This window comes from Elaeis guineensis, chromosome 5 (assembly GCF_000442705.2).
Source record: "Elaeis guineensis isolate ETL-2024a chromosome 5, EG11, whole genome shotgun sequence".
NCBI classification, from domain to species: Eukaryota; Viridiplantae; Streptophyta; class Magnoliopsida; order Arecales; family Arecaceae; genus Elaeis; species Elaeis guineensis.
The window spans coordinates 61,482,842-61,497,747 of NC_025997.2; the positions used below are offsets into that span (position 1 = coordinate 61,482,842).

General features: G+C 39.7%; 1 protein-coding gene across 16 annotated transcripts in view; it reads left to right on the forward strand.

The window, feature by feature from the left end:
• The first annotated feature begins 901 nt into the window (after positions 1-901).
• The window catches only part of LOC105034361 (uncharacterized), a 115,622-nt gene continuing 101,617 nt past the window's right edge, over positions 902-14,906 (forward strand). For 4 of the 16 annotated variants that reach the window (XR_012141536.1, XM_010909490.4, XM_010909489.4 and 1 more), the window contains exons 1-3: positions 1,352-1,650; positions 8,128-8,184; positions 8,386-8,438. Coding sequence is in view for 12 of the 16 variants with exons in the window: in XM_010909490.4 (XP_010907792.1) it covers positions 1,539-1,650; positions 8,128-8,184; positions 8,386-8,438 (222 nt within the window). In the remaining 4 variants the exon portion in view is untranslated. The other 12 variants (XR_012141534.1, XR_012141535.1, XM_010909488.4 and 9 more) reach the window with 10 other exon arrangements.

The following is a 14,906-nucleotide window of genomic DNA, read 5'->3' on the forward strand; positions in this document are numbered from 1 at the left end:
GTAAGTTATGTTTGAGAGCACAATCTTGATAGAAGCATGATATTTTACGGGGTCGGAGATTTTTGATCGAAGGATTCTTCCTTGGCAACAAAATTTTCAATTTATGGGGCTCTATTCTCATGATAACAATATGGGGCTATCCATATTTTTGGAGATGATGCAGGCCTCTAGAGCGGAGTTGATGTTCAGACCGTAGATATATAAGTGGGCGTTGATATATTGAGATGATGCAAGCCTCCAGAGCGGAGTCGAGGTCCAAATCATGGATATGTGAGTGGACACTGATATGCTCAATCCCGATGAGGTTCTAGCTTTTTGAGAGCCTATTGAACTCCATGATGGTAGCAAAAATGGAGAAAAGAGAGCGAGCTCCGCAGGCAAAGAATAAAGTAGAGAAAAATGAATGTTAATATGGGAAGAGGACAAGGATTTTAGGAGGAGCTAGACCGTAAGAGGCCCATGAAAAATCTCAAATTTATAAAAAAATAAAATAACTTATGATCTACACTATACATAAAATATATTTTTTCATTATTTTAATTATTTTTAAAATATATATAGAATAGATATTAATAAATCAATAAAATAAAATATTTTTTTGAAAAAATTGCATGAGATTATAAGCCAGTAATATATTATATATAATTAATAAATATATTTTTATAGAATATATTATTGATAGTTTTGATATTATATAATTAATAATTTTAAATTTTTATAAAATATTAAATAGATTATTTATGAATATCTGAATCTATCAAATATAGTGATCTTGGATCGTCAATGATCAAATTATCATAGATTATGATCTGGCTCATCAATGATCTGGGATCATCTGGACGATCTCTTGGGTCATCTAAAGATTCAGATCTCTACTAGCACGCTAGTGACCACCTCTGGACTTTCTACGCTTTTCCGAGTTTTCACGGATGCCCACCTCCTCCTTGTCGTCACCTGCCGCCGGTCTCCACCGTCACCTTCCTCCTCATCATCATCGGTGTCGGTCTTCCCCCTCCAATCTCCTTCAGGTGCGCTTTCCTTCCCACAAATCTTCGAAAAAGAGAGACGCCGACCTCCTTCCTGTTCTCCTTGCTGCGACCATCGGTCTTCGCCATCGCCTTCATCTCCATCATCACCAGCGTCGGTGTTCCCTTTGATCTTTCTCTCTCAGGTGCTTTATTTTTCATAGATCTTCAAAAAAAAAAAAATAAAAGAGAAATTAAAAAAAAAAAAAAACAAATTGATCAATCTACGCGGTAAAAGGCCTTGTCTTTTAATTTTTGCACCGTTCCTTTGTTTTCGTTGATTTTTCTTAAAAACCAAACGACATAAGTACGAATAGTCCAAGTGTCGGGCTTGCGCACCATCCTATCTGTGCGCACACCCTGTTTGTGCGCGTCCCTGCACTCAATTGGAGTCCGGTGAAGGAAGGGTTTATTTGGCAGTTTGGATTTCATCTTCCTTCCAGCTAACTCGCTACTTTCTCGAAACATAAACAGCGATGAAGCATAGGTGTTTGATCGATTAAAGGGAGGGAGATGTCGAAGATACTCTCCAAGTTACGGGGTTTCTTCAGCTCCCGTACAATGGTGGGCGTTGACAAGGCTGGGAACCGCTACTTCACTCGGAAGGAGGAGATCGATGGAGCCAGTAAGCGTCTTCTCTCTCTGTCCTCTCCTCTCATGTTTTGTGGATTCTTTAGTTGGCCACCATTTGTATAACTGTGTCGAAAGACGAGATTTTTTGTATGTTTAGTGATTTTCCCCCACAAAACCTGGATGTGATATTTGATTTTATTTCTTGAATCTTTTGGGAAGAAAAGTTGGATGATTTTGTTCGCTCAATTATTGTTGGCATGTAAATTTTGATGGTTTCGGACACAATGGTGGTATTTGAAATTGTTGATCGTGAGTCTTTATCTGGCTTTTATAGTTGATTCTATTAATCGAGAGCATTGAATAAAATTTGGAAGGCTTGAAATAATGTTGCTGTCCTGTCGTCACTGATTCTTCTTGGATTCTTTAGCTCGCCACCTATTTGTATTAATGGTACATGGCTTGCTCATAATTTGAATTGACGAGCTCTAAAGGTGCAGTTTTTGATTATTTAGTGATTTGTTTTATAATCTGGATATCTTTATTTGGTTCTATTTTTTGAGTCTTATGGGAAAATGTTGGATGATCTTGGTTGCTATATTGCTTATGTAAATTTTGATGGTTTCTGCCACAATGGTGGCGTTTGAAATTGTGGACCATGAATCTTTGTCAAGAGCATTGGGTAAAATTTGGATTTTTTTCTCTTTGTTTATGTTTCTTGCAATGCTGTCAGGGTTGATGGTAGTGTTTGGAAGGCTTGAAAAATGATGGATGTATATATTTGTATCATCTTAGTACTTGAAGTTGTGTGTGAAGTGTTGCTAACGGGTATCAAGCCTTGAAACATTCAAAATGTGATCACTTTTTGTATGTAATGGATGCCATTTTTAAGAATTGTGCAGGTGTCTCAGATACAGTTTGGCTAACTTATCTGCATGTTTTGTCCACTGATTTCTGTTTTGTGGGTAACTTATCTGCATGTCATTTCCATTGAATCTATTTTCTTCTACTTGTGTCACTAGCATCTACCTCTCGATGGTGTGGTTGACTTTGAGGGTATGCCTTGAAGTACTCAACAGAGCTTGGGTCATTGTTCATAGTCTACAATCTTATTCTATACTATGGAATGCAACGCTGTCTTGAAAGGCATGCAGCTTGATGATGCGAGATTCAAAAATATAAATATACATATAGATAACAATGAATACATGATTCTAATGTTCGACAATAAATTATCAATTCAAGAGCGCAAATACAAAATGAAATATTTAAAATTTAAAATATACACATGCGAAAATATGGCATGTCAAATACCAAAATTTCAAATATGATGATAAAAAAAGTAGAAGAAGAACAAAAGAGGTGCTGTGTGCTGTGTTCATTTGAACGGAAATGGATTGAAGTTAATTTATAAGTTTGCTTGATGGGAACTCAAGAAAATTTGGACAATGTGGGACCTGAATGAGATAGAAGGTAACAAATGTCTTTGATTTAGTTTCTTCTTTATGAATGTATTTTGTAAACATGTGCTGATGGTATTGTGATAAAAATTATATGGATAAAAATTATGTGGATTTGACTTTTTTAGACACATTGACACTGAAAGACAATAAATAGAAGATGAACCAGCCAACCAACTTAGAATAACATTCTGCAAAGTTTTATGCATGGGGCTAGAAGCATTTTGGTAAAATATTGAGTATTCTATGCGATATTGTTAATGGCTCTAATTTGATGATGGCTTGGAGTAAAGTTACTTTAAAGTAATTTTGTAATATAAATGATGATATTTCTCAACCAACAATTTCATAAATTTTTAGATACCTTCTCAGTTTGCAAGATTATTAAAAGGAACGAAAGGAAGGCTTAAAAGGATGATGAATGTGTGGGCATGAGTTGTAAATAAACAATTCATGATGATGCAGCTACCACTCCAGGGGGAAATATTGTTATTAGAGGCCCAGTATGGGAGTACTAGAGGAGAAGAACATTGTGGTGTGGAGCGGATCTGCATATTTCAGCTCTAGTTTCTTCTAAATGCACTTATCCTCAACCTTAGATCGTAGTGGATATATATAAGGCTATTGAGGTGTTTCTGTGCCAGATGGTTCCTCTATTTATTGTAGATGAGGGCAAAGATGGACTAATTGTGCTTATAGCCACTTGAGGAGACCATTTGAGGAAGGATCTGGATGGCTTGCGACTTAAGATTTTTCACTAACAGACCAAAATAAATCCACCATTCGGTTGCAAAAGCATTGAAGAAAATTACATAGAAGAGAGTATCATATCAATAATAATAAAATGTCAGATAATAGTTACAGTTGATATATAATATACCTTGATTTATAGATTGCTTATTTATGATGGTTGTTAAGACTCCAAAGCTGTTAGTGCTCTTTCTAGACATTTTCATCTGTAGAATAGAAACATACTATACTATGTTAATAATTGAAAATATGAGTTAACTTATGCACGCCACTTAAGTTAACTGAGTAGACACAAGGCCACGACTTTTGAATTAGGCTCTATCTTATAGATCACATGACGTATGGCAGTCAGAAGTTCCTTATTCATATCCATTCTAGGTACAGTGTCTTGGAAGTTGGAACCTTGAGTTCAAGTAGCAAGCTACCAATAGAGTTGGCAATTTTTTAGTAAAATAAGTATAGGAGTAGTTGATGAATAAGTATTTCAAAATTACAATGTTCTTGCTTATCTGCTAGATGCAACTTCCTACTCATGTTATAGCCCCACCTCTGTTCCATGACATCAATGTACTGTTGGGCATGCTTCGGATCTATCTCCCTAATATGAGTCTTTGTACTCTCTATTATATGATACATGAAGCTCATTTGGGGAATCCTTCACTAACCATGGCCCAATGCACTCGATATAATGGCTTAATAGCCTTTACTATCTCCTCGATTTGCTGCAAGAATGTTTGCATCATCACCAAGCTCTCTACATAGCTCCCCTTAGTGCCGACCCTCGTATATTTGCTCTCTTGCCGCTTGACAGTGATAAACATCCGATATTACTTGCTTTCCATTCAAGAAGGCTACTAAATGCAATTTAGTTAATAGCAAACTATGTGATAGTTAGTCTGAAGATCTCCTCTCCTATGTCCTTTGTCATAAGTGATAGGCCTTATATGCCGCAATAAATAAACCTGATGATGGACTGGTCTATCTCCACTATCTACTGCATCCCACCAGTCTTCCTAATCTCTATCAACATGAGATCGATAAAATATGCAGCACATGGGGTTTAGAAAATATGTTGCTGCTGCTCAGTCAAGATCTTATATTTGTGTAGCACCCTATCGTGGATGCTCCATATGTTTTACTAAGTCCATGGGTATGCATGGAAGGCTATTTATTTCTCAATTTTATTCAAATTTGGGCCTAAGCCACTATGCTTACGATCACATCCAAATTTGAATAAATTGAAACCAAATTTAACCAAATTTAGGCCGAGAGTAGCTTGCATCTCCCTAAACAAGCTTTTGATTTTACAATTATTTTTTTAAAATTTTAATCAAAAATATATTTTTTAATTTAAAAATTACAGATTTAATGATATTAAAGATTTTAGTGTCATTACAAGGATCATTCATAGATCTACAATATACCATGAAATAATGTCAAAATCAAAAATTTTTGCATGACATTCCCTTATTTTTCAGTTTTCTTGCCAATTACCAGCCTAAAAAAGGAAAAAACAAGAAAGAAATAGAGAGGAGGAGAGGGAGAAAACCTTAAAACAAGGTTGGATCTTGCCTTTGATTGTTGAAATCATTTTTTATTTTTTAGATTTTTGTTGGATTTTTGAGGGAAGAATGAAGAGAAGAGGCGTGAGAAGGCTCAGGAGCTTCTCAGACACTCTCTCTTAAATGATTAAAGGGAGAAGAAGCCAAATCCACCTCGAACCTGTGTGAATCGCTTGGTTTGGAGAGGTTCACAACGGTTTGGTGCCCTTTACTATTTTATGGCGGGGAACTGGGCACGGTTCTGCCTTGGTTCAGTTTGGTATGCCTTGAACCGGATGATTCAGGGGTATGTGAAAAATTGAATAACTCATGTTAAGATTACCTGTCATGGCTTTAGTTTCAAAGTTTGTTAGTTTCTGTTCATACCGGTATCTTCTTGAGGATTTTAGGTCTTTTCTTGAAACTATCACCACCGAGGACAGCAGAATCACAAAAAAAGGTGAACCATTGGAGAACTCTTTTGTTAAAATTGCCTATCGTTGCTCCTTTTAGTTTCATCAGTTCGTTAGTTTCTGTTCATATCCCTTATCTTCTTGAGGATTTCGGATTTTGCTGGAAAGTATCTCCATTGGGGACCACAATCACAAAAAAGGAGATGAGATAGTGGACTGTAGTAGGAGGAAGCGTAGAAGACATTCTAGGGAGTTGCATACACTTAATTTTCTGGTTTTGATGTTCCTATTGTTGGTAGTCACATGAGCATAGAGTCAGTAGCCAAAACTGGGGAGGGAACCTAGCAAGGTAGATTTTTATGTTTTCGGATAATTTTAAGCAAAAGATGGCTCCCCATTGTTAGTGTAACCTATATATCAAGTTCAATGATAAACTATGATAAATGAAATGAGTGTGAAATTGTTTCTAAGCCATCCCTGAAAACATGTTTATGATAGAATGGGTTTTAAATGGGTGTTTTCAATTAACATTTTTCCTAACTGGTCTGTCAAACACCCTTTAGCATTGTAGTAGGAGGTTAAACTTAATGATTGTGTCCTTCTAGAACACCATTTTGAGTTGAGCATTGTTTTGTTCTGCCATATTATTACCTAGCGATGTAGGACAGTCTATGGAAGAGGACCTACTAGTGTTTAGGAAGAAGACTAAATCTATATGTTGCAGGAGTTTCAGATTAAGACCTGCATTTTCAATAAAACTGAACTAGAAAACTATGTTCTCAAATAAAATAAACAATGGTTGACTGTAATCTATCCTAGGGCTTGGGATTTAGGCCTTGATAGCATTTTTAAGTGTTTGTACTTTGTACAACAGAACTGTTGAAATCATATGCTTGCTGGAATTTCCCATGAGAAATAATCTGAGATGCACGTGATATGACAGATCTATGGCAATAAAGGAGGTGTTTTTGATGAAGAACAACTAGAAAAAACATTGATTATGTGTAGAATAAAAAAAGAAAAGAGGAGAAGGAAAAGAGGGCTAAAGGGAAGAGGAAGGATGATACTAGAGTCACTCTTGGAGCACGAGAAAAAACTGAAAGTCACCTTTTCTTCATTAAACAATTATCCAACTCTGTTACATAAAATATCAAGACCCCAATTTATGACAAAAGAAACCTTAATAGGACTTTTAACTCCTTAAAATACCCTCAGAACTTCTGGTTACCATTCACAGGTATTGTAGCTTGAACAGGATCATGAGCAGTACTGCTACAGCAACTTGCTCATCAAGCTATTATATAAAATAAGAAATCTTTTAATCTCAGCCACTGATTTTAAATTGCCCTTTTCATCAATAAAACTAAGAACATATATAGATTAGTTCTAAGAAAAACCCATAAGTTGCAGCCTTAAATGCATTTGACATGATTTTGGATCTCCATCACTAGGATTACTCAATTAACATTACATTTATGAACTTCAAGTATTAAGAGAATACACTTGAAGTTTATAGATGATTTGGATTTAAACCGGTGTTTTTATTTAGGGTCACACTTAAAGCTGGAGTTTAATTAGATGAAATTCCATTGTCACAAAGGTTTTAAATTTTGTGGGATGGGGTTTGTCCTGATTTTCTAATGGAATGGGATGCGCCACCGTCTTGTCCGGTCCTAAGTTGTGCCGATCGGAATGCTGGAATGACGGGACGATCCTGTCTCGATACTTGGGATGGGACCCCATACCAGTGTCCCGTGGGATGTCCCGCCAAGACTCAGAGCCCTTGACTGTGACCAAGGTTTCCTATACCAATCGGTACTATATTGTACTGAGCATATCATACCATACTGATAGTGACTTGGTACATAGTCGCATACCATACTGACACTTGGTATGTCTCACCGTCTCGTTCTGTAGCACGTACCGATACTGTAATGTAATTGTACCAGTAGGGTCCAATATCGAGACAATGTAACCTTGATTATGACTTTTGATAAGACTAGTGTTTTTGTTTAGAGTCACAAGTAAAACTTGAGTTTAATTAGATGAGGTTCCATTGTCATATATTGCTTTTAGCTTTTGGTATTACTTTGTGGTTTAAAGAAGTTAACTAAGCTAGAATTCTGAAATGTATTTCAATATGAAGCCATTGGTTGATCTTATGCCATGCCCTTGGCTGTAATGAAATGCAGCTAGTGCATAGTGCAAATTCTACATGAGGTGGTCAACATGTAATTTAATTATGATATATATTATTAATGTATGTGAATTAGTAGTAGTCTCAGCATGAATTTACTCACACAATTCCCCTTTGTTTTCATCATTACTGTTGGAAACTTAATTCTATTTTTCTCCATAATAATGCCAGTGAAGGAGAAAAGATGGGTGGTTTTCAAAGGTGAAGAGGACCCCACTTCCATTCCAGGTTAGTTTTGGAATAATTCTCTGATCATATTCTTATGCTTCTTTAAACACGAGGTTAGGTGTTGGGATGAGTTATTGCGTGAAGTCAAACAGTGCATAAGACGTATGTTTATAAAAAAAGTTCAATGTACTTCAATATGAAATTATTACACTATTGCTTGGCACTTAGTGAACTTAACTCTAATATCTTTGATGGTTGCAGTTGAGTGGATATGCTGGTTGAATGGCCAAAGAAAGAAAGCTCCAACTCCGGAGGCAAGAATGCATTTAATTCCCTCATTTATAATATAAAATTTTGAAATTATTTTTTTTTTAATCTTGACAAATGGTGGTTTCTTTAGTTGCAATATTTTTCTTTTTTATTAATTTTTGGCTCATTATATTATGTTAATTTGAATAACTTCAGTTTCCTTTATTTTTAATAATAAGATATAACATTTACATTTGTCTAAACTGAGGATATTACTAGTCATACAATCCTTGAAGAATTGCATCCTTGTGGGTGTCCATCTATTCTAAATGTTGAGGCCAAATTTTTTATAATCTTTTAAAATATTAGAAGTTTAGAAATACCAGACTCTAAGATTTCATGCCCATTATTTTTTCATACTATCTCTTCCCACTTTGATACAATTTTTGTCAACCTTATGGACAAAGAAATTAACTCAAAAATTTTCACATTTAAGACAATATGGCTCGAACGGCAAACGTCAACAATTTCTTTGTTGTATTTCGCAAAGCACTCCCTACCTCTTCATGATGACATGTCATTATCACTTGTGAATGGAACTCATCTCTTAAGGAAACCACATTTATATCTTACACCATGACACTTCAATCTTATCTTTTTTGTCACATTTATCTTTTGCTTTGTTTTTTTTTTAAAAGTTCAAGCCCATAGAACTTTGTAGGTTGAGAAGTTTTCCTTTTATTGCAAGGCATGCAAATTTAGTAGTTCTCCAATACTTTTTCTCTTTGCATTCAAGTTAATTTTTATCACAGGAATCTAAGGTTTCTTGCAGCCACAAAAAATAGTGTTATTTTAGTCATAGTTTCTTACATTATGCTTTACATAAATAACATATTTTCCTTCTTCTTTGCAAATAGGACTGGAGCTCTTTAAGGTGATACATTGGGTCCAATGAAGCTCTTATCTAGTAACTCTTGGAGTTGCTTTTATGTCCTTCAACTCAGTGGGATCCATTCTACATAGAGCTTCAGAAATTAGCCCTGTACCTGGTACTAGATTAATGGAGAATTCAATCTCCCTATCCCTTGGCAAGTCCTCTAGCAAAACATCGGGAAACTTCCCCACAATAGGGATGTCTCCTAGTTTTTCTTCTGTTGAGTATCCCTTAGAGTAGCCAGATAATCTCTACAAACCTTCTTTAACATTTGCTTAGCCTGCAAGCAAGGTAGCGTATGTTGATACTAGGACACTAGTTGCCTGATGGCATCGTTTGGTACGGTATTGTGCCGCGCTGGTACCGATACAGCAGAGTCTTGCAGTTCCGGCGAGGCATGGGGAGAGGGAGAAGGAAAGAGGTGAAAAGAGATAGAGAGGGAGGGGGAAGAGGCGGAGTGAGCCCTCTGGGTCCCATGTTTTGAATGAAACAGGGGCCAGAGGCGCTTTTTTTCTAGGGTTGCGTGAAGTTGGCAGGGCATGCTGACTTCACTTAAAGATTTAAAAATAAGAAAAGGGGCTCTATTTTATTTTTTGAATCGTTAAGTTGACACACTTTACTGACTTCAGTTAATGCTTCAGGAAAAACGGCCTCTGACTCTTGTTTCATTTGAAATAGGTTAGTCGGAGGGCTCCCTACACCTTCCTCCTCCTCTCCCTCCCACTCCCTCCCTCCCTCTTCCTCTTTTTCCTTCTCGCTTTCTGCTCGCCAGTTTCTTGAGCTGAGGTGCAGAACCATTCTGCTCTGCCCTTGGTACAGCTCGATATGCCTCGAACCAGATGGTTCGGGGTGGTACAGCATACCATGCCCGCTAGGTTGATAGTGGTGGGTAATTAATTCTTGTGCTTTCTGCCAAACTGAACTCTGATTGATATGGAATCTAGAAATTCAGAGTCTTCTCGTAACAATTAAATGACACATGATAGGAAGCAAGCCAATACATTTCCAGTTTAGTATCAAAATCTCTCATTTCAAATGCTATTAGATCTACCAACAACTGTCTTTCTCTGATTCAAATAACACGAGACTTGAAAACATAATCAGTAGCCAGTACATTCCCCAATCGGGGTTTCAACATATAGCTCAATTTCTAAAGGTACACATAGTATGTTATGTTTTTCAACCAAAGTAGTGCTTGAGCCAGGATCAAACGGAGCATATGTATGAGTATTGAGTACTAGAAACCTACATGCCACCATAATATTAGGGGCCAGGCCATCTTATCATGTGAGAGCATAGAGTTGGCCCTGAGTCCTAGGTCTTTGTTTCTTCCGTCTGTTATATCTAGTAGAGGGGTTCTACTTGTTGATGCTTGGGCTGGCTGAGATTGTTTGAGGTGTCGAGGCAGTCTGACACTGTTGTCATCTAATATGCTGCTATTTTGTGACTTGCTTGTCCACATCTGAGACAAGCACTAGTGTTCCAAGGGCAATCCTTATTTATGTGACCCATCCCATATTGATGTAACTCGTTTGCTGCTCTCTGGCCATGTTATGCTAGGTGCCTTAGCTTCTTTAATTGCCAATTCGAACTTTGTCCACCTTGTGCCTCTCCCTCTGGATTTTCTTTTCTTTCTATTCTTGATTAAGTTCTCTTTCTATTATTAGTGCCTTTTTACTATTTCTTTATAGGTACTTAATTCGAATGATTTTACGTACTTCCTAATTTTTATCTTAGACCTATTTGAACCTTATGTGCTCAGCTCTCTTCATCTTACACCAACTTAGAGGCAAATTTAGCAAGTTCACCGAACTTGGCCTCATATTAGGTCACTATCATACCTTTTTGCCTCAAGTTTGGAAAGTAGTTAGTAGATACCTGGAAGTAGTTCCTTGTTTTGTTTTATCCTTGAAGGAAAGTATTCTTCATAAAAAGCTTTACAACACCTCTTCCAGCTTTAACAATTGCAAATGCCTTCTCTATTTCATCCAACCAGTTTTCAACCTCTAGGAGTTCAGTGGTTCCTTGAAAGCCAGTGGGACCGCTTTCTTAAATTCTGAGATACTTTTGTGTTGCAGTGACTGGGCCTCAATTCTCAATGGTTGTTCCTTTTGCTGCAGTAGCTGCTATGTTGCAATAGTTGCTGCTACAACCATTGTGGAAATTGTTGTTGTTGCAATTGTGTTGTTGAAACCACTTCTTTTGCTCAAGTAGTTGTTGTTAGAACTGTGGCTATTGTTGTTGCAACATTCCAAGTATCCATAAATTGGAGCATCCCAGGCTGCTGCTGTTGCTCAGTCTGGGTATTTGGAGGTTCTGGCATCCTTCTGCTGACTAGTGTCATCAGCCTATTGATTTGAAGGTTTTCCAGTACAAGAGTCATTAGTAATATTGGTAACCTTCTTAACGCGTTGGAGTGCCATTTTAACCTACACTTAATAACCGAATTTCGTTATAAAATTTCAAATTAACTAAAATTTAAGCATATGTAACCACTTAATGATATAATAGATAATACATGAGCATATCCAAGCATCTAATAACTACCTCATCTATATTCATCCTATCATATCCTTATATCTAGATTAAATCCTAAAGATTAAACTTATACTTTGATATGACTTCAATTGTCACACCCTTGACCCCAAAATCTTAAAAGGGCATGGCAAGCACGACATACTCACACAAGTGGGGGTTGGCCCTATAAGTCTGTAAGGTTTTCAACCTGTTAGTAAATTTAACATAATTTGATAACAATATAGTTCATGCACAAGTAGTAATGATGATCAGAACAACTCAACTCTAGGTAAACTCTCGAGTTAAAACATTATATATATTCTTATAGATTACCAAAAGTCATAAATGGAGTACAACTCTGAACTTCTAATCAGTGATTGCCAAATCGACTCGAACTGGATGGTTTGCTCTATACCAAACTGAACCAACACCAAGTAGGAATAGTTCTGTGGGTCGTGTCAGTTCGGTTATAAACCCTCTCCCCCTTAAGTGCTTGTGATGGTTCAGGAGCACCCCTTATCCCTCATTTGAGGGTTTTGATGGTTCGCAAGCCTACACTGTTGGATGCCACTCACTCCCCTTTGCTTGTCACTAGTAAGCCTTGTATCTTCCACCATCACCTCCCAAATCTCGCTCTGCTAGGTTATAGTTAAGGTTTAGCCCAAGGTTTTCAATTTCGGTATCGGTGGCCGTTTCGGTTGGCCGACGGCATGGTCTGGTACGGTTTTGTACTCGATCGGACCGGCGGGAATCGATAAAGGGAGAAAGGGACGAACCGGGGAGGAGAAAAAGAGAGAAAAAGAGGAAAAGAGAGGAAGAGAAAGAGAGAGGGTCTGTCGGAGAGATCGCTGGAGGACCTCCGGCTGGCCATTGTGGCTGTCAGGCGGTGTAAATGCCGCTTGTGGCTCCGCAACGTGAAACATGAGCTATCGCTCCTGTTTCATGGGTTTTTTTAAAAAGCCCGATAATAGTGAAGCTGGCAATGGATTTGCCGGCTTCATTGTTTTTGGGCTTTTTAAAAAAAAATTGAAATAGTGAAGCCGACAAATCAATTGCCGCCTTCACTGTTTTTAAACCTTTTAAAAAAAAATTCTAAAAAAGTGAAGTCGACAAACCAAGTGTCGGCTTCATTGTTCGTCTTTCTTTTAGAAAAATGTGATCAGGGACGGTCGCCCTTGTTCTGCAGCCATGACTTCGCATGCGCCGCTTCCACCGCTCGATAGCCACAATGGCCACTCGGAGACCTCCGACGGCCCCTCCGCCATCCCATCCTCCTGTCTCCGACGGTTTCTCCCTTTGTCTCTCTCTCTTTCTTTCTCGCTCATTGCGGCAGCCCTATCGGGCGAATCGAGCTTCCATGGGCCTCCGATGGTTATAGAGGGCCACCACTGAGCTCCGGCGGCCTCTCCCTCTCCTCTCTTTCTCTTTTTTTGTTTCCCTCTCTTTCTTCTCCGGCACTGGCATGTGTTGTTTTTGCTGTCGGAACCGTCCCGATTCTCTACCGGTCTGGTTCGGCACGTCTTGAACCGCTTGGTTCGGGATGGTTATGAAACCTATGGTTTAGCCCATGGCCTTCCATTTCTTTGTCTAGTTGCTTGCTCCTTTTTGATACTACATTGTTCACTCATTCTGCTAGATCCAATAAAGCCGTCGGGAGGAGATTCACCAATAGATATCCTCCCTCTCTCCCTCTGCCTCCCTTTCTCCTTTTCTCAATTTTTGATACACCCCAAAATGGTACGGCATGGACTCATACCATATTGAACTAGTCACCAACTGGTACAATCTTCGATACTTGTTCGATGAACCTTGCTTCTAATATTTAGTGTATTTACACAAAATTCTCAAACAACATTTTAATATACTTGACCAAAACTAGATTTAGCCTAACAAGGAGTTGGTCTTGCCTCTACTCTCTCTCGCTCAAAGCTGTTATTAGGCTGGTCTTTAGTTACTAGATTCAAAAAGAGATGGAAAAATAATGAGCCTTGTTGGGGGATACCCACCGACCGACCGACTGACGGCCCGAAGGACCGACCGACTGACGGCCCGAAGGACCGACCGACTGACGGCCCGACCGACCGACTGACGGCCGGAAGGACCGACCGACTGGCGGCCCGACTGACTTCTGCCCCAACCGACCGATTGACGGTCGGGGCGACCGACTGACGCCACTGCCGGCCATTCAACGGTCCATCGCCGACTGGGGATATGTCGGGCGTATCCATCCTGACCGACTGAACCCAGAGGTCCGATGGCCGACTCACGTGAAACTCGCCGACCGACAGAGGAACCCGACGCCACTCTGCTGGCCACCGACCTAGGGTCGGCCGACTCCTCCGATCGCCGTACAGCCGCCAGACCTTGTCAGCTCTGACAGCGACATGCGGTACGGCTACCTAGGGGCATTGTCCCGTCGAGGGCATTGTCAACCCTGGTGATTGGACAGCCACACGACGACATGACATTTTCACGGCGACCCTGACAGTCCACAGTGAGTTGACAGTTCCTCACTTGTCCGCGCCATTAATGACGGCGCCATACCGTGCTCCACTATATAAACCGGGGAAGGCAACAGTGCAAGGGATCGATCCGCTCCGTCTCTCCCAGAAACGCAGGCTCGCTTTTCTCTCTCTCTCTCCCCCAGAGCTCTCTGTCTACATTTCACTGTTGTCCAGTCACCTCTCTGACTTGACCGTCGGAGGGTCCCCGCCGGAGCCGCCTCCGGTCAGTGCAGACTTCATTTTGCAGGTGCACGCTTTCCGGCGATCAGACGACGAGGCGATTGGCCGCAACAGATTGGCGCGCCAGGAAGGGGGACAGCATGACAAAGACAAGAGCTCAACGATCGAGAGTCACTGGGTCGGCCAGGCGTTCTTCCCGTCGGAAGAGGCCTCCCCACCCCCACCGGCGGCGGAGCCTAGCTCTCCGCGCCCTGCAGTGACCACGGAGGCCCAGATTGCGGCCATCGTACGGCAGATGACCGTACTGACCGACGCAGTCAAGAGCCTCCAGCAACAATCGGCGGCCCGACCTATGCCTTCCAGGAGCAGCCGCCGCCGACCGCGCCGATCCCTGTCGC